The 24597-nt window shown below is 36.6% G+C and overlaps 5 protein-coding genes across 5 annotated transcripts; 1 reads left to right on the top strand and 4 right to left on the bottom strand.

Moving 5' to 3' along the window:
• Positions 1-927: 927 nt before the first annotated feature.
• LOC111441376 (trihelix transcription factor PTL) lies at positions 928-3902 on the bottom strand. The gene is made up of 3 exons (XM_023078334.1): positions 3016-3902; positions 1805-2351; positions 928-1706 (listed from the first exon to the last, which is right to left on the bottom strand). The coding sequence occupies exons 1-3, from the start codon at positions 3453-3455 to the stop codon at positions 1119-1121; spliced, it is 1575 nt and encodes a 524-aa protein (XP_022934102.1). The 5' UTR covers positions 3456-3902; the 3' UTR covers positions 928-1118.
• A 6935-nt stretch (positions 3903-10837) lies between these two features.
• On the top strand, positions 10838-11508 carry LOC111442412 (ethylene-responsive transcription factor ERF024-like). The gene has a single exon (XM_023079811.1). The coding sequence runs from the start codon at positions 10963-10965 to the stop codon at positions 11506-11508; it is 546 nt and encodes a 181-aa protein (XP_022935579.1). The 5' UTR covers positions 10838-10962.
• Positions 11509-15406: 3898 nt separating this feature from the next.
• Positions 15407-16039, bottom strand: LOC111441748 (dehydration-responsive element-binding protein 1B-like). Its single transcript, XM_023078844.1, has one exon. The coding sequence runs from the start codon at positions 16037-16039 to the stop codon at positions 15407-15409; it is 633 nt and encodes a 210-aa protein (XP_022934612.1).
• Positions 16040-17447: 1408 nt separating this feature from the next.
• Positions 17448-19510, bottom strand: LOC111442411. The gene is made up of 3 exons (XM_023079810.1): positions 18678-19510; positions 18177-18339; positions 17448-18086 (listed from the first exon to the last, which is right to left on the bottom strand). Exons 1-3 carry the CDS (start codon positions 19320-19322, stop codon positions 17614-17616), a joined length of 1281 nt encoding a protein of 426 aa, XP_022935578.1. The 5' UTR covers positions 19323-19510; the 3' UTR covers positions 17448-17613.
• A 2029-nt stretch (positions 19511-21539) lies between these two features.
• On the bottom strand, positions 21540-23593 carry LOC111442413 (GRB10-interacting GYF protein 2-like). The gene is made up of 4 exons (XM_023079813.1): positions 23137-23593; positions 22222-22332; positions 22039-22119; positions 21540-21874 (listed from the first exon to the last, which is right to left on the bottom strand). Exons 1-4 carry the CDS (start codon positions 23335-23337, stop codon positions 21800-21802), a joined length of 468 nt encoding a protein of 155 aa, XP_022935581.1. The 5' UTR covers positions 23338-23593; the 3' UTR covers positions 21540-21799.
• Between the last annotated feature and the right edge of the window lie 1004 nt (positions 23594-24597).

Here is a 24597-nt window from a genome sequence, read left to right as displayed (position 1 = left end):
TTATTAAGATTCAAAATATAATTTAAGGACTCGAGTTTAATATATCATAAATAGACTCAATCTTATTTACGTTGGGTATGTTAGGCTATGATAATATTAATTTAAAAAGGTTTTAAAATTTGAAGAGCATGTATAAATTAAAAAATTATAAATTTAAGAAACTAAAATCAGATTAATGTCTATTTTTAATTAATTGTAAAATTGATGTTTTTTTTTTTTTTTTTTAATTTTTAATTTTATTAGGGTATGTAATAATGGAAGAAGACACTGGTGAGGAACAGACATATTTGTCTTCTCAAAGATAGAAAATTAGCAATAAATTTAAAAAGCACATGCATAGCAGCAAAAATTGACCATGCAGACATATATATTATTATTATATATTTCCTTTTTGTTAATTATTTGCAGTTAAAATTAGAAGAAAAAAAATGATAATTTGGATGAAAGCGCGGCCGCTCAATCCCACCACTAGCAGTTATCGTTCGTTTTGATCCGTTACGTATTATCGTCAGTCTTACAGTTTTAAAATGCTTCGACTAGGGAGAAGTTTTCACACTCTTATACGGAGTGTTTCGTTCCCCTCTCCAACGAATGTGGGATCTCACAATCCACCTCCCTTGGAAGCCAGCATCCTCACTGGCACATTGCTCGGTATTTTTATCTTATATCATTTGTAACAGCTTAATCTCACCGCTAGCAGATTTTATCCGCTTTGACCCGTTACGTATCATCGTCAGCTTCACAATTTTAAAATACAAGTCGTAGGAAAGTTTCCACATATTTATAAGGAGGCTTCGTACATATTTATAAGGAGGCTTCGTACCCATCTCTAATCGATGTAAAATCTCACGTAAAGCTCGTAATTTATGAATAAACAGAAAAGAAAAAAAGAGAGGGAAAAAGAAAAACAATATTTGATTTAATTTGCAATAATAATTGTTGGATGAAGAAATTCCCATCAACTTAATATAATATATTCAATAATTATCAAATCCCAACCAGCTAAACCCTAGACCAGACACTGAATCTCTCTCTCTGTCTCTGTCTCTGACCATGTAGCTGTAATGGATTCCATTGTCAAAGTCTTTCAAGTTTTGCATAATGACTTCATCATTAGCTCAACTTTGGTCACTTCCATTGTTGAGTTTCAGACCAAAATTTTCCCACAAACCAGATTGAGACTGATCTCCTTCACCCATCAAGAACCGAAAGCAACTATCTTGCACCACATGGCTGCCACCGCCCCCGCCACCCCCGCCGCCAGCGTTCGAGCTGTTTGGACTTTGTTCTTTGATCTCGGCACCACCGCCGCAAGGTCCTCCGCCGCTGTAGAGGGAGGAATCTGTTTGGAAGTAAAGATTGTAGGTGGTGGCTGATCTTGAATTCTCCTTGCGTTTCTTGTTGCCTTCATCTATTGTTTTCCTTTGGTAATTATTGTTGTCTACTAGTTCTCTACCGGTGTTGTTGTTTAGTATTTCGCTCCCGTCTTCGTTTTGGTTATCGCTGTTATTCCGATGACGCTCCGGTGCAATTAATCCGTGGTCGGGCGAGGAGTTGTAGTCTCTCAATTCTCGTCCCGTTAGCCTTTGCAATGCTTCCATTAATGCTGCATCTCTAGCCTCTATCCATGCTCTCTCCTTTGCCCAAAAGCTCCTCTCTCGGTCCATTCTTGACACTTCTTGTCTCCTCCATTCCTCCTCACGAATCTGAAAAAAAAAACACAAATAATTGGATCAAAGGATTGCAAATTCAAATTCAAATCCAAATCCAAATTCAAATTCATATTCAATGCATTGCACAATACCATTCTATCCTTTTCCTTTTGTTCAAGAGTTTTCATGAGCTTCTCCAACCAAGCCTCTTGTTTATCAATGAGCTTCCTCATTTGCGAGTCGATAAACTGTTTGATCTTCGCCTTCCAGCATTTCCCGCCTCGTCGTTTCCGTCTCTTCTCGACCGAATCGTTGTCCATAATGCCAACCGAGCCGAGGTCATCGTTGTCATCCGACGAGGCTGAGGTTTCAAACTCGGACGTGTTAGAGAGGCTGAGGCTGTCGCAGTAATGCTTCTGTTGAGCTTCGTAGCTCATTGGTAGAGCGGTGTTCGGATTGTTAGTCCCATTTTGTTGGAAGCTGAGGTTGCTGTCTCCAACAAAATGGGAATCTGGAAGTTGAGCTGAATTGGTTGTTTCACCATAGAGAGCTTCCAACTGCCTGAAGAATCTGTAGTTCTTACCATCTTGTCTTCCAGCTTTGCCTTCCTTTGTCTTTTTGTAATATTTATACAAATTCTCAAACTTTTCTCTGCATTTTTTCCCACTTCTTTGATAATTGTGTTCCTCAGCCATGATTCTGAAACAAAAACAACATCTTTTTAACCAACAAACAATTTTTATTAATGATTCATGTCAGAAACAAAAAAAACCCTAGATTTCAAAATCACATTTACCCCAAATTCTAACAAATTCTTCATCTTTCTTGCTCAAGAACTAAAATCAAACCCAAGAACTATGCATTTTTCAAACAATAAACAAGACCAAAAAGCCTTGATCAATTTCAAGATCACCAAATTGGGTTTCAGAAACCCTCTTATTATTATTATTATTATTATTCCAAAAAAAGAAAAAAAAAAGAAAAAAAAAAATGGAAACTTTGGAGTGAAAGACAGTGGCACAAGTCCTGTCTCTCTTCTTTCTAGAAAGTAGATTCTAAGACAACGTTAAGAAAGCAAACCAAGCAGCTGAATTCATGTAGAGTGTATGGTCATTTTCAAAATTTAAAAACATTGGAAACCAAACTGAAAACCCTCTTTAAAAAAATTTAAAAAAAATTTAAAAAAATCAAAACTTTTCTTCTTTTGAGACACGAAATTGGAAAAAGAATGAACACCCAATCTCAAATTCCGGAACTTGTTGTGTATTAATGAACATGTTTGTTTGTTTGTTTGTTTTAATTTATGCTCCAAAAGAAAGAATCAGGGAGTTTTAAAGAACATGAAGGTATTATAAATAGATACCTTGAAACTTCATCCCAAAGGGGTCCTTTTTGGTTCGCTTCTTTGAACTTAGAATCGAGTCGAGATCTGATATCCAAGAGAGTGAGAGTTTCCTGGCGAGGCCATCGGGGCGTGGCGCAGTCGGCAGCGAGTGAGGCAGTTTCGAGTTCGAAGGCGGTGGGAGCTGTTGGAGCGGAGACGACGGCAGGGGGCGTGGCAGCGGAATCGGAACGGAAGTCGGGGAGAGTATCACGTGGCATCATCATGATGAGGTCGTAAGGGGTATGATGGTGGTGGTGGTGGTGGCGGAAGGCGGCGGCGGCGGCGGCGGAGGAAGTGGAGGAAGAGGAGAAGAGATCATGGTGGGGAATTGAGGAAGAAGAGGGGAAATGGGAGCGAGATGGAGGTGTAGTCATGAGGTGGCGGAGATCGGAGAGGGCATATTGATCATCCATTTCCATGGGAAGCTTGAGAGTGTGAGATAAAAAGAAGAGGCGAAGAAAAAAAAAAAATTAAAAAATGGAAAATTAAAAAAAGGGAAGAGAAGAAATGAAAGGGTAGCGGCAGGCTCGGATCTTGTCGTCCACGAAAAAGCTAGAATTTACGCAGTGGAGTCAGGACGATGGTCCCATGTCTATGTCTAACACTCTCTATGTTCTTCTTTTCTCTATCTCTCTCTCTCTCATATAATTTCATTCCGAGAGGGCGCGAGTTGGGTGTCTTAGATGTAAAGGTTAAACGGGCGAGCATCAGCTAGAACTATACTAGATATTGTCTTCTTTGAATTTTTCTTTTCAGGCTTCCACTCAATGTATTTAAAACGCATTGTTAGAGAGAGTTTTTCACACACTTACAAAGAATGTTTCGTTCTCCTCTTCAACAGATGTAGGATCTCACGATCCACTCTTTTCTGGAGTCAGCGTCTTCACTAGCACTGACACTCGTTTCCCTCTCTAATAGATGTGGGATCTCGTAAAAATAAAAGGGTTTGTGAGATTTCACATCAGTTATGAAGAAGAACGAAACATTTTTTTTTTTAATTTTTATAAGGGTAATGGAAATCTCTTACTAACAAACACGTTTTAAAAACTTTGAGGGAAAGTCTAAAGAGGACAATATCGGCTAGCGGTGGACTTGGACTGTTACAAATGATAATAGAGTCAGACACCGAACGATGTGCTGACGAGTTTGCTGAGCCCCGAAGAGGGTAGACTTGAGGCGGTGTGTCAGCAAAGACGCTGGGCATCGAAAGAAGGTGGATTAGGGAGTCGTACATCGATTGGAGAAAGAAACGAATGGCAGCAAAGACGCTGAATTCCGAAGGAAGTGGATGGTGAAATTTCACATCAATTGGAGAGGAGAATGAATCATTCTTAGTAAGGGTTTGAAAACCCGAGTCACGGTGTTTTGGTAGAGCAATAGGACACCAAACGACAAGTCGAGTAAAGACGCGGTGGGTGTGGCCTCATGAGCATTGCTCATGTTTACGGTGCTTAGGATTCTGACTTTTTGACTTGTCGCATTCCCATTCTTTTTCCTACGCGCTCTGCCATGTCACCCCACTTCAACCACGGCGTCGTTTCATTAACTTTCTCTTCCACCAATCACAACTCCAGTCAACCTGGTCAATTAGAATAGTCAACCCAAGCTACCACAGAATCAAAGTGGTCATACATTCGCCTTTTAGTTTCCATTTCTTTTCCCTATATTTTTTTTATTCTTGTTTTCTTTCTAATAATTTTTTTTTCAATTTTATTTTCAACTCACCCTTTCTAATGAAATAGAATGATGGTTGATACTAGCTCGTGTTTATATAATTGGTTTGATCGTGAGCTATTGAGCTGAGAGCCGAATGACTGGATTTAATAAATAGTCTACACACGACTTTCTTTAGTTCATTTTCAAAGCAAAATCACCCCTACCTTTATAAGAATACAAGGAGGATCTCCTTACCTTACTAATATGGAGAGATTGTAACTGCCCAAGTCCACTGTTAGTAATTATTGTCCGTTTTAGCTTGCTATAAGCCATGTTTCGTTCAACTCTCCTACTGATGTAGGATCTCACGGCCCGTACTCTTCTTCAACCGATGTAGAATCTCACAGTCCACCCTCTTTGGGGGCCTAGCATCCTTGTCAGCACACCGCCCAATGTTTGGTTATGATACCATTTATAACAGCTCAAACTCTTTGCCAATATATCCATTTTAGCCCGTTACATATCGCCGTCAATCTCACGGTTTTAAAACACGTCTGTTAGGGAGAGCTTTCCACACGCTTATAAGAAATGTTTCATTCTCCTCTCCAACCGATGTGGGATCTCAGAGAGATTTGAGTTTATTGAACAGACGGTAAAGTAAAGCTACTAAATTAAAAAATAGACATTATCGTACCATAATACGAACACGGACTCGAAACCCTAGAGTAAAAGAGAGTTAGATTATTTGATATTTGGTGAAGGGGGAATGGAGGAGATATGGGCGTAGGAAATGCAAAAGGAAGAGCAATAATTGAAAAGAAGAGAAGTACTATAAGTGAGAAGAGGGTAAGAGAGGGTTTCAGAGGGGTGAGGGGGCTGTGATCGGCTGCCAGTTTGTGCGTTGGGCTGTGGCTCTGATGCATGTGGAGCCCCTTCCCTTTTCCTTTTCTTTTCAATAACTTTGTCAATGAATTCAAACCACAACCCCACCATTTCCCATCTGACCCATCTGATTTTTCAAACCTCATTGCACATATTTTCCCCTATCTACTATCTCATCACCTTTTGTACTCTTCCCATTTTCCTTATTATTTTAAACCCATCAACATTCACTTTTTTTTCTCTCAAACCCGTGTCGAGTCAAGTTATGTACTCTCGGTCAAAAAAAAAAAACATCTCGAAACACTGCACAATCTATTATTGCAGAGCATTTAGTGTCGAGACACATACTCTTTGTCCATTGAGGAGAGATTTTCATACTTTTATAAGGAATGCTTCGTTCTCCTCTCTAACTAACGTGGGATCTCACGTATAGAAATTTGTCCGATGAATCATTGATTGTTTGTGATATTGATTTTAAGGATCGGAGTATATGGGTCGATATTTCTCTCTCATGTTTGTTGTAAAAATATTTTATAATGAGGCATTATTGAGTAGACCATTTATGAATTAAAGATTTAGATACATGTTGTGTATTAAATGTTAGCCATGGAGCTGTTGCTTTCCCCCATCACTTTCTCATTCAACACTCAAGAGGTACAAAAGAGTATTCATAAGTGCTGAAGAAGTTCTCATGTTCTGATCCACTTGCTCCATTCTTTCAGTTGGTTTGCAGTGAATTTGCTTATTGCCATTGATGGGTTGCAACAAAGCCAGAAAGCAACATATTTTCTTTCATTTTTTCACTCCTTTGGTAAAAACAAATAAAAATTACTACTCAAGACAACAACAACACTTGTTAGAGACTCGAATTACTCTACAAGTATGATTGATCATGTCAAACTAGAATGATTTTTACCATGCAACTTAACCCTAACAGTAAAGAATCACTCGAAAGAAAAGGAAAGTTTGGAAAACTCCATAGATTCACATACTTATATGCCAACACATCCATAAAGGCATTCACAAGCGAGTTACGGAACGGTGCGAGGCATTGTCGGAATAGAGCTAGACCCTCTTCATAGTAGATATGTTTTAAAACCATGAGGTTGACGGCAATACGTAACGAGCCAAGATAGACAGTATCTGTTACTATATCCTAGTCCAATTCACCACGCTTTTCCAAAATCTGAATGAGGATCTATACATCCCTTGAAAACTTGCAAAATTGGGACATATCGTGTAAGATCGAACACGGAGTAGAGAAACTCGATGATTCGAAAAAGCGTAAATGGGTGGGGGGTGAAAGCAATGAAAAGAAAAGAAAAAGTGGAAGAGATAGATAGATAGAGGGGGGATGTAAGAGTGCAGAAGAATCTGAGAGCGTGTGGGAGAGAGAGTCAGAGGGAAATAGGGGAAGAGAGAGAGAGAGAGAGAGAAGTGTTAAGTTTGGTTTTGGAAGAGCAGAACGTTCCATCCATGCATTCGCTACAGTTCCCTATTTATAATAATAACAACAAAAAGCATGCACGAGTGGCCCTTATACTCCGCTGTTCAGGTGCTGCCCCTTCTGCCCCTTCTGCCCCTTTTTTTTTCTTCTTTTCTTCTCACCCCCCTCAACTTCTCCTTATTTACGTTTCTCCCCCTTTCTTTGCAATTGGGCCCCCCACTCCTTTTAGCTGGCAATCACCCACTAAACATTGCCTATTTTTTCATTTTTTTTTCTAAATATCATTATCTTCTACATTCTTTTTTTAATTATAAAATGAAAAATCACCTTTTTGTACAATCGGATCCCAGAAAAGGAGTGGGACCCACACTGATTGCTATTTTATTATTATTATTATATACTACTCTATTACCAATAGTGAGAACCAATATATATTATTTATTTATTTATTTATTTATTCGAGAAGAAACGAGTAAAGAGTCAAAATGGGGTTCGATTGCTTGGTGGCAAAAGCAAAGAAAAAGGGAAGAGAATGATTTTAAGGGAATAATAATAATAATAATCATATATAAACCACCTCATAATCATGAATTACAGTGAGTTAGTTGAAAACGATAACGAAGTACCTCTCCTTAATATATGTATTATAAAATTGTGAGGCTGACGTCGATACATAATGAGTCAAAGCGGATAATATCAGCTAGTATAGTGGTGGGCTTTAGCTGTTATGACTCCATAATCACCAACTACAAGAAAGCTAAACCACCATCTTTTTAATGCCTAAAGTGTCTTTGTTTTCAATCATCAAATCTCATCGACCACTAAAATTGGTCTCCCTTTCAAAACATCTCTATACATTTTAAAATATTCTCGTTTTAGTCTCTTCACTTTTAGGTTAAAAATTGAAAGATTTGACATATAAAAAGTTATAATGTAGCGCGTTATTCTTTTGGTAAAGCTGTAAGCTTTATCCCTAATTGTGTGAATTTTTGTCTGATTTCTTTTATCTTATCAAAACGCAAGTGGGTCTAGTTTCAAAATCTAGCTAGACCTATTACGGCTACGTGGAGAAAATCCAAATTCTCGATAGGAAAGAAACCGAAAGTATATTTAAAAGTATGGAAAAAAATAAAATTCATATAGTCCAAAAATTATACTAATCTTTTGTTGAATTGTGTGAAACACATCAAGTACCAACAACGATAAAGTCTCGAAATTTGATAGATTTTTGTTAGCGAGAATTTGATAATTAATGTTACTGGTTAAGAGAGAACAAATATGGTGAGGCAAAGCAATGCCAATATGGAAAGGTTGAGTTTGGGATTTCCATATTTAATTTCAAACAAAAGAGCAAAATTAGGAAAAGGACAAAACAAAAAATTTAAATAAAAAAAAAAGCCCAAGCCCAAGCCCAATTTCCATGAAATGGGCCATTCCAAGGCCCTGAAAATTAATACCAAGATTTATTACCTTGAAAATGGTTGAAATATTCAAAAATAAAAATAATAAATTTTTATTTAATAAATATGGATTGTAGTGGTTAAACCCATTATTAAGTTTGTTTCTTTACGCAAATCTACCACGTTCCACAATGTAGCGAACCGATCGATTAATATAGTCAACGTTATTGTTATGCACGATAAACAAATATCGACTCATTAAATTTGATGTGTGGGAGACTGATCACGTTCTCACAATATTATATTTATTTTTAATCTTATAAATGTAAATCTCATTACCGATTTCAAAGAATTAAAATAAAAAGGAGAAAGATAATATGTTGATTGTCGAAAGGAAAATTCCGTCCCCTTTCTTGGGGAGAATTAGTTCAAACGAACACATCTCAAACAATCAAAAACTTCAAAGAAAATAAAAAGTAGTAAAAAAATGTCTTTGATGTCCCAACATGACAAAGAAATGAAAAGGGAGTTCATGAATCCAACATCGTAACAATTTGAAACAACTCCAAACAAACGCGTCTCATGAAGAAGAAAAGAATTCCACGCGCTTCTACGTCTTTTCAACTTTATTGATTAAGACTAGTCTAGGGCAAATCAATGATAGAATCAGTTTCTTCGAGACTGTCTCTAATGGGTGAAATTTTTTTATTTGAGATTAGAGCGGAAATGAGCTCAGGACAATTAAGAACTAATATTATTATTTTAGAAAATTACTTAAAATTAGGCTAAACTAGAGATATTGAGTTGGAAAAATCTTTCAGACCAACCTAAAATTTTAAGTTAGTTAGGTCAATGACCTGAATAACTTGAATAGAGTTCACAATCCAACCCAACTTTGGATTTGGTTGTCAGGTTGTTCCTTTTTAAAAAAATTCTATATATCCACCATACATGTTACACTAGTATCTAAATTTTATAAAATTTAAATATTAAACATTTACAAATAATAAAACATCATTAACATAGGATAAGAACATTAAAATTTCTGTAACCCAATTTTTGAGTTGATTGGGTTGACCTGATAAAAAAAATGTCGAGCCCGCATAAAAAAAAAAAAATCTAACCCGACCCTTGAATTGAATAGTCTAAATTAGTCGAATTATCAAATCATATGAACCTTATGGCGAAAATTCATGCACCATTTTCATTTATGAGGCAAAACCCCAAAAGCTAATCAACCCCAATATAATAGATTAAAAAAAAAAAGTGTAACTACTAAAATTGAAAGAACATGAAACATTAGAGAATAAAATTAAAAGTAATTTTATTGATGGAGTTACATGTAACATATAATATTAATTTGTGAAGAAATCCCATTTTTCAACTTCTATAAAACATAATGATGGTGAAGTTAGAAACCACTATTTTAATTAGGTGATTAGTCTCTCACTAATCTACTGTTTCTTTTCCTTCACGTGCAAGCTAATCCCTTAAAGGATTTATAAATTAATAGGTTTGTCGCTAATTACATGTTTAATTTTTAATTAATTAAGGATGGTTTCATAATGCCAAATATTTAATATACTTAAGCCTATAGTTGTGATGTAGATTACACTATAAATTTGGTCTTGATTTAATGTTTAATCTCTTCATCTGGTTGGTTTAATATCAATCACTTTCCTCAATTAGACTAATACATTATTAATCATGCCACTAAGTTATTAAACCTATTAAAGCATCATATTTTTATTATCATCTCTAATTCTATCTTGCATTATCCTATGTTTTTTTTATATACAAACAAATCATGTCCAAGATTCGAATCTGGAGTATGTAGGACATGGTCATGTTATCTACTCTTTGCTTTTTAAAAGTGAAGACTATACCCACAGACTAACACAAGTTCTTCTAGCATGTTTTGTTCTCACTTACATGTCTCCTAAGAAAATGCTCAGTAAATCACTCAACATGGATTGTTCCAAGCAAAAATTACAGAGTTCCTACCTCCTATTTTTAGGATCACTCTCATTCAGTTGTGGTCTTGGTTTATTCATATACCCCTTCCAAAAACGGAGTATTCATCCCTGTAAGAATATGAAGAAAACGATCCTCTAGGAAGAAAATTTAGGGTTTTCTGTGTATGTAATTAAAAATTAGGGTTTTTTTTTTAGGTGTGTGTTTATGATTAGGGTTTTTGATGGTGTAAATGAATGTAATTTCCCACAATGTTTGGACCAATTGGGTTTGTCCACGTAATTGAGATTAAGACCCCAAATCTGTGAACTAAAATTCCATATCCATAGTTTCTTTAAATTTTGACGTTATAAAAGTTTCAAAAAACAAATCACCAAGCTGTCTCCGCCTGTGCCTTCCACCCAAACGCTCATCAGACCTCCGTTCATCTCCAACTGGTCTGCACTCTCCTCCTCCTCCTCCCTCCATTTCCCCGCCCCCATAAATGGCTTCCCTCCACCATCCTCTTCAACCCCACCGCCGCCTCCCTCCTCCTCCTCCTCCTAACCACACTTCCCACTTCCCTTCATGTCTTCCTCCGCCCGCCACCCCATCTACAAAGGCATTCGCCAGCGCACCACCGGCAAATGGGTCTCCGAAATTCGCGAGCCAAGGAAACCCAACCGAATTTGGTTAGGAACCTTCCCAACTGCTGAAATGGCCGCCGTCGCATACGACGTCGCAGCCCTCGCCCTCAAAGGCCAGGACGCCGAGCTCAATTTCCCCAATTCCGCTGCTTCTCTCCCTGTCCCTGCCTCTCGCTCTGCTTCTGATATTCAAGCTGCCGCCGCATCCGCCGCCGCTGCACTTGGCGCAGCCGCCGCCGCTATGGAGGCACGCAATAATAACGGTCGCGCCCGTAGTAACTTCTCTGGAACTAACTCTTCGTACGGAACAAGATACAATGAAAATGAATTGGGAAATCAGTTCGTTGATGAAGATTTAATCTTCGATATGCCTAATGTTCTAATGAACATGGCCGAAGGAATGCTTCTTAGCCCTCCCCGTTTCAATGTCCACGGCAATGACGACCGCGACGACGGCGGTGATCAAAACCTTTGGAACTTTCCCTAAGCAACATTAATAATATACTTACAACTATATAACATAAAATCATATATATATATATATACACACACACATATTATGTATAAATTTATAAACTTTATATGCCCATATATATATATATAAAGGGAGGTGCTGTTATATGGTACCCTTCATATTAGTTTCTTTAATTATACTTCTTGTTCTTCTTCAGCCGCCATGGGAGAGCCATTGAAAAAAGCAAAAGCACACACTGAAGCAAGTTGGGAGGTTAAGTCAGTTGGATAATGAGAGCTCTAATTCAACAGGGAATTTAATTTCTAAGCATTTGTGTGGTTGCTAATTTATCTTTTTAATAATATTTATATTTTAGGTTTGAATTTAATTTTAGTTTGACTCGTATGATATAATCAAATTAATGACTATTTATACGTAAATTAGACTTAATTTAACATAATAAAGGTTGGAAGAAGACTAAAGGAGAATAAGATATAAAAAGGGGGAGTGGATACGACTCAGAGGGATACGTACTCGACTGGCACTATGACCCAATCAATCTTATTTAAGACCCAATTTGGATCTTGGGAGGGCAATGCCATGGACCGAGAGCCCACGTGGCCACTTTAATCAAGGTCGAGGAGGGTGGGACCAAAATAGCTCAAATTCCTTGTAGGTGTGTCTCAAGCATGCCCCTAGCCTAGAAAGATCTTGGAGCTCGCTTCATAATTTCATTTTATGATTTAAGCATCCAAATGGGTGTGTCAAACATCACATCGATTTACGCTAATCATTTTCATTTTGATTTTTTTAAAATTTGTTTTAGTCACATTTTTAAAAGGAATATAAATTTAATCGAAGATAAACTAAAATGATATAGAAGACATTTGTGTGATAAAAATGAGACAAAATGGGAAGTTAGTATAGAAGCTCATTCATTGGTGTGAAAGTAAGCTTCTTTAACCAACATTTTACTTCTTAATTTCTATTTCTAAAAATGAAGTTTGTGTGCTAACAACTTTTTTATATATATATATATTTAATAATAATAGCTAAATTATTAGAAAAAATGGTATGTTTCTAAAAAAAAATAATAATAATTTTTATGACATGGCAGTGAACGAGGGATACATGAATTGAATCGAGATCCCATCGAGATGAAAATAATCGTGAGAATATGATAATTAAAAAAAGGTTAAAGTAATTGAAAGTTACTATCTGTACCAACAAATATACATCTTATTTTGCGCTGGATCAATCATCGAAAATCTATAGTTAAGTGACAAATTTTTTTAAAAAATATATGTGAGTGAAAATAAAATATACGGAAATGAACAAGTAACGTGACATGTTGCGGGAAAATGCGGTGTCTAGATGGAAAGAAAAATAAAAAAGAAAAGAAATGGTTGAGATGTCATACTCATTCTGTGGAGCTAAGAAGTCGTGAGTGAGCCATGGAATGTCTGCAGAAGAAACGTAACACCGACCCCTCACCTTCCTTTCTCATGCGTCGCAAACTTACTTTTATTTATTTATTTCTTTATTTATTATTATTATTATAATATATATATACAACGTATATAAGCTAAGTTTGACTTCAAAATTATTAAAATTTCCAAGACAGAAGTAATATAGAAAGTTGATTATTATTATTATTATTTTCCCTCAAAGTATCTCCACGTCATTTCTTCAACTTTCTTTTTCTTTTTGTCTATTTCACATCACATCCTATTAAAAATATGTCACTTTTTATGATATATATATATATATTGAGTTTAATTTTGAATTAGTTACTAAATTTCAAAATATTACCTTTTTACCATGATGATAAAATAACAATAGTGAAGAAAAAATAGAAGTGGAATGAGGAATTTATTTGTGGATGGAGAAAGTCAATTAGGGTAATAATTGCGAGATACAAGATGATTTAACCACCAAATAAAGCTTATTCCACCATCATGCTTACATTTCCTATCTTATATATTTCCGCCTTAAATAAATACCAAAATTTACAGATCTACCTCCTCCCACCAAACAGATCATTTTAAACACATGCGTCAAATTTATTTACAATTAAAATTAAAATAAAATAAAATAAAATATCTAAACAAACTTCATAAAGTGATTGGGCTGGCCCAAGACTAATGACTATGGGTTATCCAACTCCGGCCTAAATGGGCCCAAGCCCAAGTTTTGGGTTAAATTATAATGTTAGTGGACTATCCAGGGTTCGTCCAAGCCCAAGGCTGCCCAGCACTTGGGCTGGTCGGCCCAATTCGCTTTTATGTCGGAGCCTATGGGGCACCTTCTTGGTCTTTAATATATTTTTGTTGGTGATGGCCCCACCTCACTATAGCTTTAGGAGCGCAATATTTATATACACAATTTTAGACTTTTTCCATACAAACTCACCCAATCATAAACCGACACGTCATTATTTTTAAATTTATTAACTTAGAGACTGATATATACCTAAATATGCGTTTCAAGTCCACCTTTATAAATCATTAAATCCTAGAAATGCTTGTTTTGATTAGATTTGAAAAAAAAAAAAATTGTATCATATAATGATCCATTTGACTGGTCAAATTTAATTAGATGATAAGTTTGTCTAAAAAGTCGGAGCCTAATAGACATCACATCAGAGATAAGATATCGACTTTAAAAATAAAAACATGGATTATCATTTTATTCAAGTATTTCATGATATTAGTGAAAACTTTAGACGTGCAACGTTTATTCAAGTTTTTCGTAAATTTTGTTGCGCTAAAAAGAAAAGAAAAAGATAAAGAAAAGAAGGCAACCCAACGGTCTAATCTAATCTAAATTGAAATATAAATAAAAATTAAGGGCATGTGAAAAATGGAGCTCATAAAAAAGATAAACAATGATTTGTCTTCTTTTTTCCTCTATGGGGACCAATGATGGCACTATGGCTTGAACAAAAGAAAAGGCAGGCACATGTTTATAATCACCGGAACCCGACATATCGTTGAGTGTGACTTGATTTATTGGCGTTGGAGAAAAACAAACCGACGTGTCGTTATTAAAGAGAGTGGGGTATATGAAGGTAGGCGTCGATAAACACCGACCACACCAACATAGATATTGTTGGGTGGGTTACCAAAAACTTAAAAAGGATTTAAAGTCCAAAATTCAAATTTGAGCAAATCCACTAAAGTATCATAGCTAATGTTAGCATATAATAACAATAATAATAAAATTACATTCCACGTCTCATAGAATTGTAATGTTTAATCATTGACGTAGGGTTTGCATTGTTGCAAATGATATTAGAGCTGGACACCAAGCGATGTGCCAGTTACGACGCTGGCTCCCAAAGGGGATTGTGAGATCCCACATCGATTGGATTCTTATAAGAGTGTGAAAATCTCTCTCTAATAAATACGTTTTAAATTCATGAGTCTAACGATGATACATAACAACCTATAGCGAATAATATCTGCTAGCGACGGATTTAAATGAGTTGTAGGCAAATTTGGTCGGCGATTTTTATTATATAAAAAAAGTGAGGGTGTTTTTTTTAGGTTTAGTTTAGAAAGTGACCCTAAAATTAATTATATTACAAGTTTGTTTTTAGAAGGTTGTTCAAATCGATAATATATTTTTATATAATAAAATTACCACGTAAATATTTTTGTGTAATTTCCATTTATGAACATAGTTTACATTAGAAAATTTTCATGATTATAATATACCATATTATCTAATTAATAATATAATAAATTAAATTAAATTTTTTTTTTTTACCATAATTCCTAACCTTGGCTAAATTCATCTAATTCGATCGATCTACGAACAAAAAATAATACAAACATTTAGAATTCATGTTCGTAAAAGGGAGATTATTTGTTTTTTTTTTTCGAAAGAGAAATTTATCCATTTTATTCATCTGCATAAATAAGATTTTCTAATTTTTCTCTCCGTCGTCGTTCCATAACGACAACTCCACCGTATCTTCGTATTCCTCCCAGTTAAAACCTCTCTTCATTCCTGGTGGTGTTAGAATCAATCCTTCCGCCATACCGGCGATTATCGCTGGCATGTTAAACACCTCCTCCTCATCCAAAACCAACCTATCCGTTAAAACTGCCGGTATCACCTTCTCCTCCGACGTCAAAGAAGAACATAACGATGACGACGACAAAGACGATAATCTATTGCTCGATGTAAATGCCTCCGCCGCCTCCACTGCCATCGTTCGAATATCGTTTATGGATGATGACGACGACTTAACTCTGGGAAATAAATGAGTCCAATTTGGAAAATTGAGTGGTGCAGACTCACCTTTAATGGTCAAGGCAACTACGTCGTACGCCACCGCCGCCATTTCCGGGGTGCAAAAAGTTCCGACCCAAAAGGTGGAATTTTTGTTGGGCCACCGGAGCTCGCTGACCCATTTTCCATTTCTCTGGCGGACGCCTTTGTAAATCGGGTGGCGGGTCTCCTGAAACTTTTTCCGGCCGGCCTTCCGCTTCGTGGAGGCCGTCTTCTGCGACGGCGGAAGGTGTTCATTGGTTGAGCTGGAGGATGAAGAAGGCATTAGATAGAGAATAAATGTGGGATGCCCTAATGATACTCCACGGAGCTGTATATTATATTCGTAACTATTTAGAGAATCTTTTATTAATTTTATTTTCCAAGGAAAAAAAAAATGTAATGTTAAACACGTGGTCAAATTGTTGGGCCACATTTTTATATTCCACGTGCAGCCAGAAAAGTCACGTGCTGAAATTAACTTCCATATTCTACTCCCCTTTTTTCCGCAATCCTTCCAATAAAAGGTTGTGTCGTGTTTTCAATCATTCCTTCAAATTTAAACAATTTCTCTTTTATTCTTAAATTTTAATTTTTTTTTGTTAAAATAAAAGATGAAAATGATGTGGTATAAAATTAGAAAATTTAAATTATCATTCTTATCATTTATTTCATCTCAAAATATATTAAAATTATTTACGGATCAAATTTGATAATGAACCAAATTTTACAAAGATATATATATATATATATATTAATATTTGTATAATTTAATATAATTTTTTTCGATCGAGTTATTGAACTTCAAAGTTGTTAGGATTGAATGCAATTTTTAAATATAAAATTGAAGCTTTTAAAACACATGGGATGTAGTTAAAAAGGTGAGTACACATTGAAGACCAAAATATATACGTTTGAAGACCAAAATATATACGTTTCCAATAATTTAAAATAAAGATATATTAAAAAATATGTAAATTGATAAAATGAAAAATGTAGGGCCAAAATCATAATTCTGAAAGATCTAGGATTAGGGACACAAAATATTAATGAAAATGTTAAATTTATGATTTTTTATATTGATTATTAGAGTCAATAAAATTTAGGGGTGGGGGTAAAAAAGTTTGGTAGAGCGGTATCCGACGTGAACCGGCGGCCCAAATGGGGATGCTAACGGGGGCATCTCGGTCTTTCGGAGAATACCTTTTACATTTCTCATACGCAAATATTTATTTCAAAATTCATAAATATATCAAATTTATCATTATTTCTTCAATGAATTATGTGTGAACTTGACCACATCTCATACAAAATAAATAAATAAATAAATATATATATATATATATATAGTGTCGCCCAGCTAATGACTCGCTTTAGAGAGATTGGCCCAAACTGTGGAGTCTGTTGGACCGATGGTGAGATGGATGTGGGATCTCATAATTCACCCCTTCGAGGTCCAACATCCTCCCTGACACATCGTCTAGTGTCCACCCTCTCGATCGGAGAGAAGAATGAGTGCCAGCAAGAATGTTAGACTCAAAGGGGTGGTTGAAAAGAGGAATAAAGCATTATTTATAATGGTGTGGAAACTTCTCCCTATCATACACGTTTTAAAACGTAGAGGGAAATCTTAAAGAGAACAATATCTTCTAGCGATATGGGGTTGGGCTATTACAACTCAAGACTTAGTGATCCACGAGTCAAATTCACCATAATAATATATGGAGGGATAACGAATTTACGAATCATAGTGTTCTCCCTTTCGTCCTAATCTTTCTACTAAACAAATGTTAAACCTATGCTCTTAAAGTCAGATTTTATATTCCTAAAACTAATTTACTCACTCACTCAATTGCAGTGTTAATGAGCTAAGCAATGTAGCTCAGTTTGCATTTCCTCCACCAGCAAGCTGAAGATAGCAAGCTCTACGTCTATGGCTATTTCTCCTCTCTGCTCCCCATTTCTGCTCCACCCATCAACCTCTCCCTTCAAATCTTGCCTCGTTATCATGTCGATAGCGTTCGTGTCCACCCCTTTCCACAACTCCGATCTCACCAACACTCTCTTCTCGATCACGACCACGTCTCTCTCCTCCTTTGTAACGAGATTGTAGATGAGTCGCTTCGGAGGAATTTGGAACCTTGAGCTCCCATTGTTGTGTTCTATGATGTCATGGCTTTCGTCGTCGTCGAGATGAGCAATGTCAGCGTCATCATCGAGTTCGTCTTCGTCTTCGTCCTCGTCCTTTAGTAGAAACGTCTCGAGTTCTACTACGTCAAGTTCTGCCAGTCTCTCAAATCTTCGAAGTTTTTTCAGTAACTGATGCTTCGCCTCTGAATAAAACAGGATAAATATTGAGCAGATAAAAAACAGGCCCAAATTTACATCCAGATTAGCAGTTTGGTTGAATCATGCTTACATACTTTGTACAATGGCGTAGCTGCGATCCAAATTGTAATCATCCTCATAATGTCCTTCATCGTACTCCTCGAACGGAGGATCCAAAACGGACACGGGACTGCTCTGTTCTTTCTCTTCCTCCTCATCCTCAACTGCCAATTTCTTCAAGCTTTCTGCATCTTTGACCTGTAATTTGGGTAAAAACAGGGCAAAGAAAGATTCACAAACTGAGAAACAAAAATGCTTGTGAAAAGGGTCTTTAATTTAGTTGGTTTTAGTAAACCAAAGTGTGTATGGAATTGAAAATGAACGAATTATCAGTTTGTTCGTCAAAATTCAGTGCTTTTTATGGGGTTGACGTGTTTTAACGCCGGAGACTGCAACATTCCGGCGGTAATTTCAGAGAATTCACATAACACTGCCGACAGTTGGTCGTTTGCTGGTGAACCCCGGTTCATAAAAATGCAATTTTTATGCCATGACATTGAAAGATGAAACGAAAACAGTAATGAAATAAGTAAGACCTGATGGTTCCGGCGAGCCGGAGAAGACGTCGGCGAAGAGAACTCCGGCGTCCGGTGACCAGGGGAGGGGCTCGATTGAAGCACAAATCGAAAAGGGCTATTGCATAAATTACTCTGCCGAGAAACAGAGTCGTTCTCGTTCTCGTTCGTCGGCAACGGCGGGCTGCCACGGTAACCGTTTTTCCGGCCGTCGCTGCAGATCTCTCGCTTCCGAATACGGCCACGATGAGTCAAACGCTTAAGAAAAGAACCCAAAAACCCTAAGGCATTTGATTTGCCAAGGGACTTGGATTTCGCGGCCGTTGACTGTTTCTGAATTCTCAAAGCAGCTTCCAAAAGAAGGCCGGCCGTCGTAGCCGGAACATGAAGGAAAATGCCATTGTGGTTTCGACAAGGAGTTTTGACCGGAGAGTGAAATTCAAAGAGCGGCGAAGAGGTTGTGAGATCAGGGGAGTGAGTGAAAGAGAAAAAACAAGCACTCCGGCAAAAATCAGAGGAATCGGAAATGGGTTTTGAGCGGTTGAGCTGGAAAAGAGATTTGGGGGAAGGGCGTTTGAGAAGAGAACGTCTGTCGGCGATGAAATTGGCGAGGAGAAAGGGGTGTTGATCCTCTTTCAGAAGCTCGTGTAAGTGCTTTTGAGCCATGGATATCTCTTTTGAGCCTGCAAAAGGGAAGTGAACATTCAGAGAGAAGACGAAAGCTAAAATGGGGGATTCGAAGACATGTCTTTTGTTGAGGGCTTGGATTTCAGTAACCCCAAGTTGAACAAATAAAGTTGGTTTGGAAGCTATGAAAGATGAATCCGGAAGTTGACAGAAATACAACAGACCAAAACAAACTGTGAGACAGAGATTGGCATGCCGAGAGAATGACATCAAATACTGTTATGTTTGTGTGTTTCATGGGTCGAAATACTTCTAACCAGTACAGACGTGTATGCTATGATATTATATACTTTTACTTAGTTGAAGGCTAGGTCCAAGAGTACGTATACATTCTCGGCTGAAAGTCCATGTACACGTATATGGACCCATTACGATACGGTTTAATCAATGAAAGGAAGGAGGGGAGCGTGATGTGGTCAGTCTACCCGGCTGTCCAGTCCATATCCAATCCCACTACTCACACCTTTAATTTAAACTTCCCTCAATTTACTTTTTTCTTTTTTATTTTTTTTTTATTGTGGACAAAACTGTCCTTTTGGAAAAAGAGACTGATTGGTTCTGAAAAAACACCCCTTCCCCCCACCATCCCACCATTTCCCTTCTTTTTCCATTTTGGATCTCCATTTTCACTTACTACTCATATTAAACATAAAAACGGGAGATTCCATGTCGAATTAGACATCGAGATTGGGTTATTACAAATAGTATTAGAATTAGACATCGAAGAGATCCTATATTGATTGGAAAGTAACCTCAATACACATTTCTTCGATAGATAGAAAGGGAGGGCAGAGCTATTTTTGGTTTTTTCATGTTGTCAAAGAGTTGAACAATGATTTTTTCGTGTTGTCAAAGAATTGAACAATGAAAATAGATGGCGAGTGCCTAATTGAATTGATCGGGTCATGTAGAAACAAGGTTCAAGTTTGCCGGTCTGTTAGGATGCCTCAACTGCATACATCACTGCACTTCCACTTGACACCTATCGTGATGATAAACTGTTCATCTCGACCTTATCTTGCATTCTCAAAACTTTTTTGGCTTCATCCCGGAGGACTGAGAACCCATTATTTATATTTTAAAAATTAAATAGGGTATATATTATTTGCTATTGAAGTGGTGGGAGAGTGAAAAGACCGTTGAGGCGAGCCCACAAATATTTATTGTGTAATGTAATTTAAAAAATAAGTAACGAAAAAGCAAAATCTAAATGGGACCCTTAACAAAATTTCATTTTTCCTCGAACGACAAAATAAAATAATAAAATAAAAAGTGAGTGAGTTTATGAGTCCACCAAGGATTTGGTGCATTTGTCCACGTAAGCATAAAAATTGGGCCAACAGAGGACGTTCTCCCACGTGTGCAACTTCAATCGAATAGCACCCGACTCTGAGCCACGGTCTGAAGTCTGTCTGAGCATGTCGTGGACCCCGCAACTGTAGTCAAAAGTCAAATGCCCTCATACGACGTCGCATCAACGTCGTTAACACTATATTTTATCTACTAATAATATTGCTTTTTTAATTTATTAAAATATAATAATAGTTCGAATCCAATATTCACTTGGTCCCCACACACACACCTTGTAACTTTGTCTTTTGTATTATATTTCATATAGTTTAAAATAAATTAAAGTAGTTCTAGAAATTTATGCTAATTTTTCTATAAATATTTGATTTAATAATTAAAAATATTATTTGATTGAATAATTCACATCATGACAAATTAATGATGTATCCAAAATAATTACTTGAATTTCATAAATAATAATTATTTAATTGACATCATATTTTTCTTAAGACAAAATTGCTTCAATAGTTTTAATTGATTTAAAATAAGTGATTAATTTTTTTTTTTCTAATTACATATTTATTTATTTGAGAATTAATTTTTCTTTAATAAAAAAAAAATTATGTAGCGTATAGGTCTTATATGGTCCAGTTAGTTTGGATACGGGCCGGGTCAACTGATATGGGCCAAAAAGACTAATGGGTTCAACTATGGGCCCAACCATGTACGACAATCTCTCTCAACTTTCGGATAATTTAATGTTTAAAAATATAAACATTAAATTATGCAATTTGTTATTAATTATTAAACGAAGCAACTTGAAATAGCCGTTAGATGGATCTAGATTCCCCATTAGAGGAGAGAGAAAAAAAAAAACAAAAGACAAAAGACAAAAAAACAAAGACAAAAACAAAAGGATAGATAAGTCATTTCCTTTCCTAAAATGAGTTAAAATGTTTTTTGAGTTAACTCCTGAAGAGGAAAAATAAATAAAGAAAGACAAATTATGAAAATTACACACAAACAAAGGGAACGCCAAACATTTCAACTAATACACAAACACAGCTCCTTTTTCTTCTTTAGATTAAATACATCACACGCCAAAACCTAATAAACACAGGGTTATCACTTTGTCAACCGTCGTTCTGATCATTCAAACGATACGGTTATCGAATCGTATCGATGTTCTTACTCAGCTCCTCCAGCTTCTTCAGCCTCAACCTCTCGCTTTCGCTCACCAGCTGCTCGTCAAAAAACCAAATCAATCCATCAACCGAAACTCAGATGAGAATACACGAAAAGAAACACAGTTTTTAACTAATGGAGGCCATTCGAGTCGCCTCGAACAGTGGCTGAACTGATGCGTCGAAATCGTGGAAAACTAAAGGAATTCAGGGGAATTTACCTCCATTAGTTTGTTGATTAGCTGAACTTTTTCCTTGTTCTTTTCGTTGAAGGCTTCGAGGGCTTCCCTGTACTCCTTTTCCTATGACAAAGGATGCAAACATCAGCTCAATAATTGAGATTCACAGAATGCAATATCATCTTATATGCTAAGCAATGCGCTATTCCTTCCCCCATATCTTACCTTCTTTTGACAGATATGTCCCAGAGGCTTCAATTCCTTGTTTACGGCGTCGACCTTCTTACGAAACTGTGCCACTTCCTTCCTCATTGGATCGGTCAGCGCCTCGAGCTCCTGGTGTTTGCAACACTTTGTTTCATGAAACTAAACAACAAGAGCACCAAAAAACCAATTCCAAACTCCAAACCAAGACATTGCCATATTTTTGTTTCTTACCTACGGCGACATGTGTGAACTCTCCCTAATAGATGTGTTTTAAAAATTTGAGGGAAAGTCAAGAACGGAAAACCCAATGTAGCAGTGGGCTTGGACTGTTACAATTGGTTTTAGAGCTAGCTATCGGACGGTGCAAGGCACGGCACGGGTGGGAGTAAGGCTAGACCCTCTCTATAGTAGACGCATTTTAAAACCTTGAGGGAAGCTTGGAAGGGAAAGCCCAAAGGGACAATATCTACTCGTGGTGGGTTTGATCTGTTACACATGCATACTCTTGTTCTATAATTACTTGTCCAGTTAAGCTAATCTTAGAATGGAATGACTCATACGACCCACCGACACCAAAGCATTGTTGATTATGTGGTTAGCACCTACCGTTGGAAATCATGGACATTTACAATGATTTGAGCCGCTTCTAATCCCTTCACAACATATTAATTTAATCCCAAACGCCGTAGATAATAGAACTAAATCAGGCAAAATGGGTTAAAAATCCCTTGTCCACAGAGATTTTGGACGAAGATTTACCCAAAATTATACTCAGTTTCAAGAGATGTTCTATAATTTTATGTCCCATTTCCCCCCCAAACCCAACCCACCAAATTCATGTAAAACACAGCACAAAAGTTAAAAGGGTGTCTCATAAACCAAAATCTAAGAAGAACCCATGAAAATTTTGGAGGAAAAACCCCGAAATTTTACCTGACGGATGCAAGCGAGACGTTTGGTTTCTTCTTCAACACGGCCTAACTGGGCTTGAACCTTTTCTCTGACCTCCATCTTCTTCCGCTCGATCTCCTCTTCTTTGGCTCTGAAAGTGGACAGAGCCGACCTCGAAATCTCTTCATCTTCCTTACACAAATGGCTGCTGAAGCTCAAGCTTCCTGTGCTGTTCTGCACCATTTATGGCTGCTCTTCCTCTGTTCCTCACTCTATTCAATTTGCATTCCCTTACCTACAAAACCCTTTTCTTCTTCTTCTTCCTTTCTTTCTGGGTTTCGTTCCTTTTCCTCTCTGTTCTTTTGCTTTTGCTTTAGAAATTATGGGGTTTGCGCTGTCTTTCAATCTTTTCAGCTCTGGGTATACCAAAGAACTTATAAACTACAACGCACCCTCTCCCTTCACCTTTATCCACTACCACTACATTTTAAATATTTTTTTAATTGAATTTTTTAAAACGGGCTCAAGCTCTATTTTCTTACTTTATTTAAAAAAAAAAAACAAATTTTGGTTTTTATATTTAGAATTTAGAAATAAAAATTTAGGTGTAAAATTAAATGGCATAAATAATAATAGAAAAGCATTAGGTGAAAAGACCCAATTGCCAACCACTGCCACTGATGGCTATGTACCATACACAATTTCAAAAAATTATTGAAAATAAATTAACAACTATACAACAAAAACAAAAACAGAGAATCAATTTAAATAAATAATTAAATAAATATAGAAGCGTTTTAGTTCAACTGTCGGGTTTGTTTGGGATTAGGACCCTCACCCATTAATTTTGTCCGTATACCGTTCAACTGCGCAACCAAACGCAGCCTTATGTATATTAAAAATAAAAATGCCCTCTTGGATGGGCCCTTGCAAGTCAAACTGATGGGCCCAAGTGGGCCATAGGGCCCATTATTTGGTTCGGCTTTTTAGAACACTAACTGCCGCAGCTGCCTGCTGTCCTTTGAATCGAACAATTTTTTCCAATTATACCCTTCTTCCCGTGTTAGTTTGACAATTATGCCCTCCATTTGAATTTCAATTCTTCTTCTTCTTCTTCTTTTATTAAGGTTATATATATATATACCATATTTTAATAAATTATAATTCATATGAAAAAAAGAAAATATTATTCGAAATTAAAAGACAATAAAATAATATAAATGAGTCAGTAATTGGAAGGCAATACCTTTTTAAGGGGCAGTAGTTTTGGAGTCGGCCCATTATCTCCGGGCTTGCACACTTGGGCTAGCCAAATTGGGTGAAAGCCCAATTTAATTTGGGCCCAAATATGAAGGAAAATGACCCCACGTGGTCCAATAAGAAGCAGCCAGCGTAAGTTAGTGTTACAATGGGAGTGGATACACCGAAGAGAAACTCGAGTGTAATAGTTTTAGGGGGAGGGGGCGCGTGGAGAGACCAGAAAAAAAAAAAAAAAAAAAAAAA

This window comes from Cucurbita moschata, unplaced genomic scaffold, assembly GCF_002738365.1.
Source record: "Cucurbita moschata cultivar Rifu unplaced genomic scaffold, Cmos_1.0 Cmo_Scf00004, whole genome shotgun sequence".
NCBI classification, from domain to species: Eukaryota; Viridiplantae; Streptophyta; class Magnoliopsida; order Cucurbitales; family Cucurbitaceae; genus Cucurbita; species Cucurbita moschata.
The sequence above is the reverse complement of the archived record's forward strand: the minus strand, read 5'-3'. Positions and strand labels throughout refer to the sequence as shown.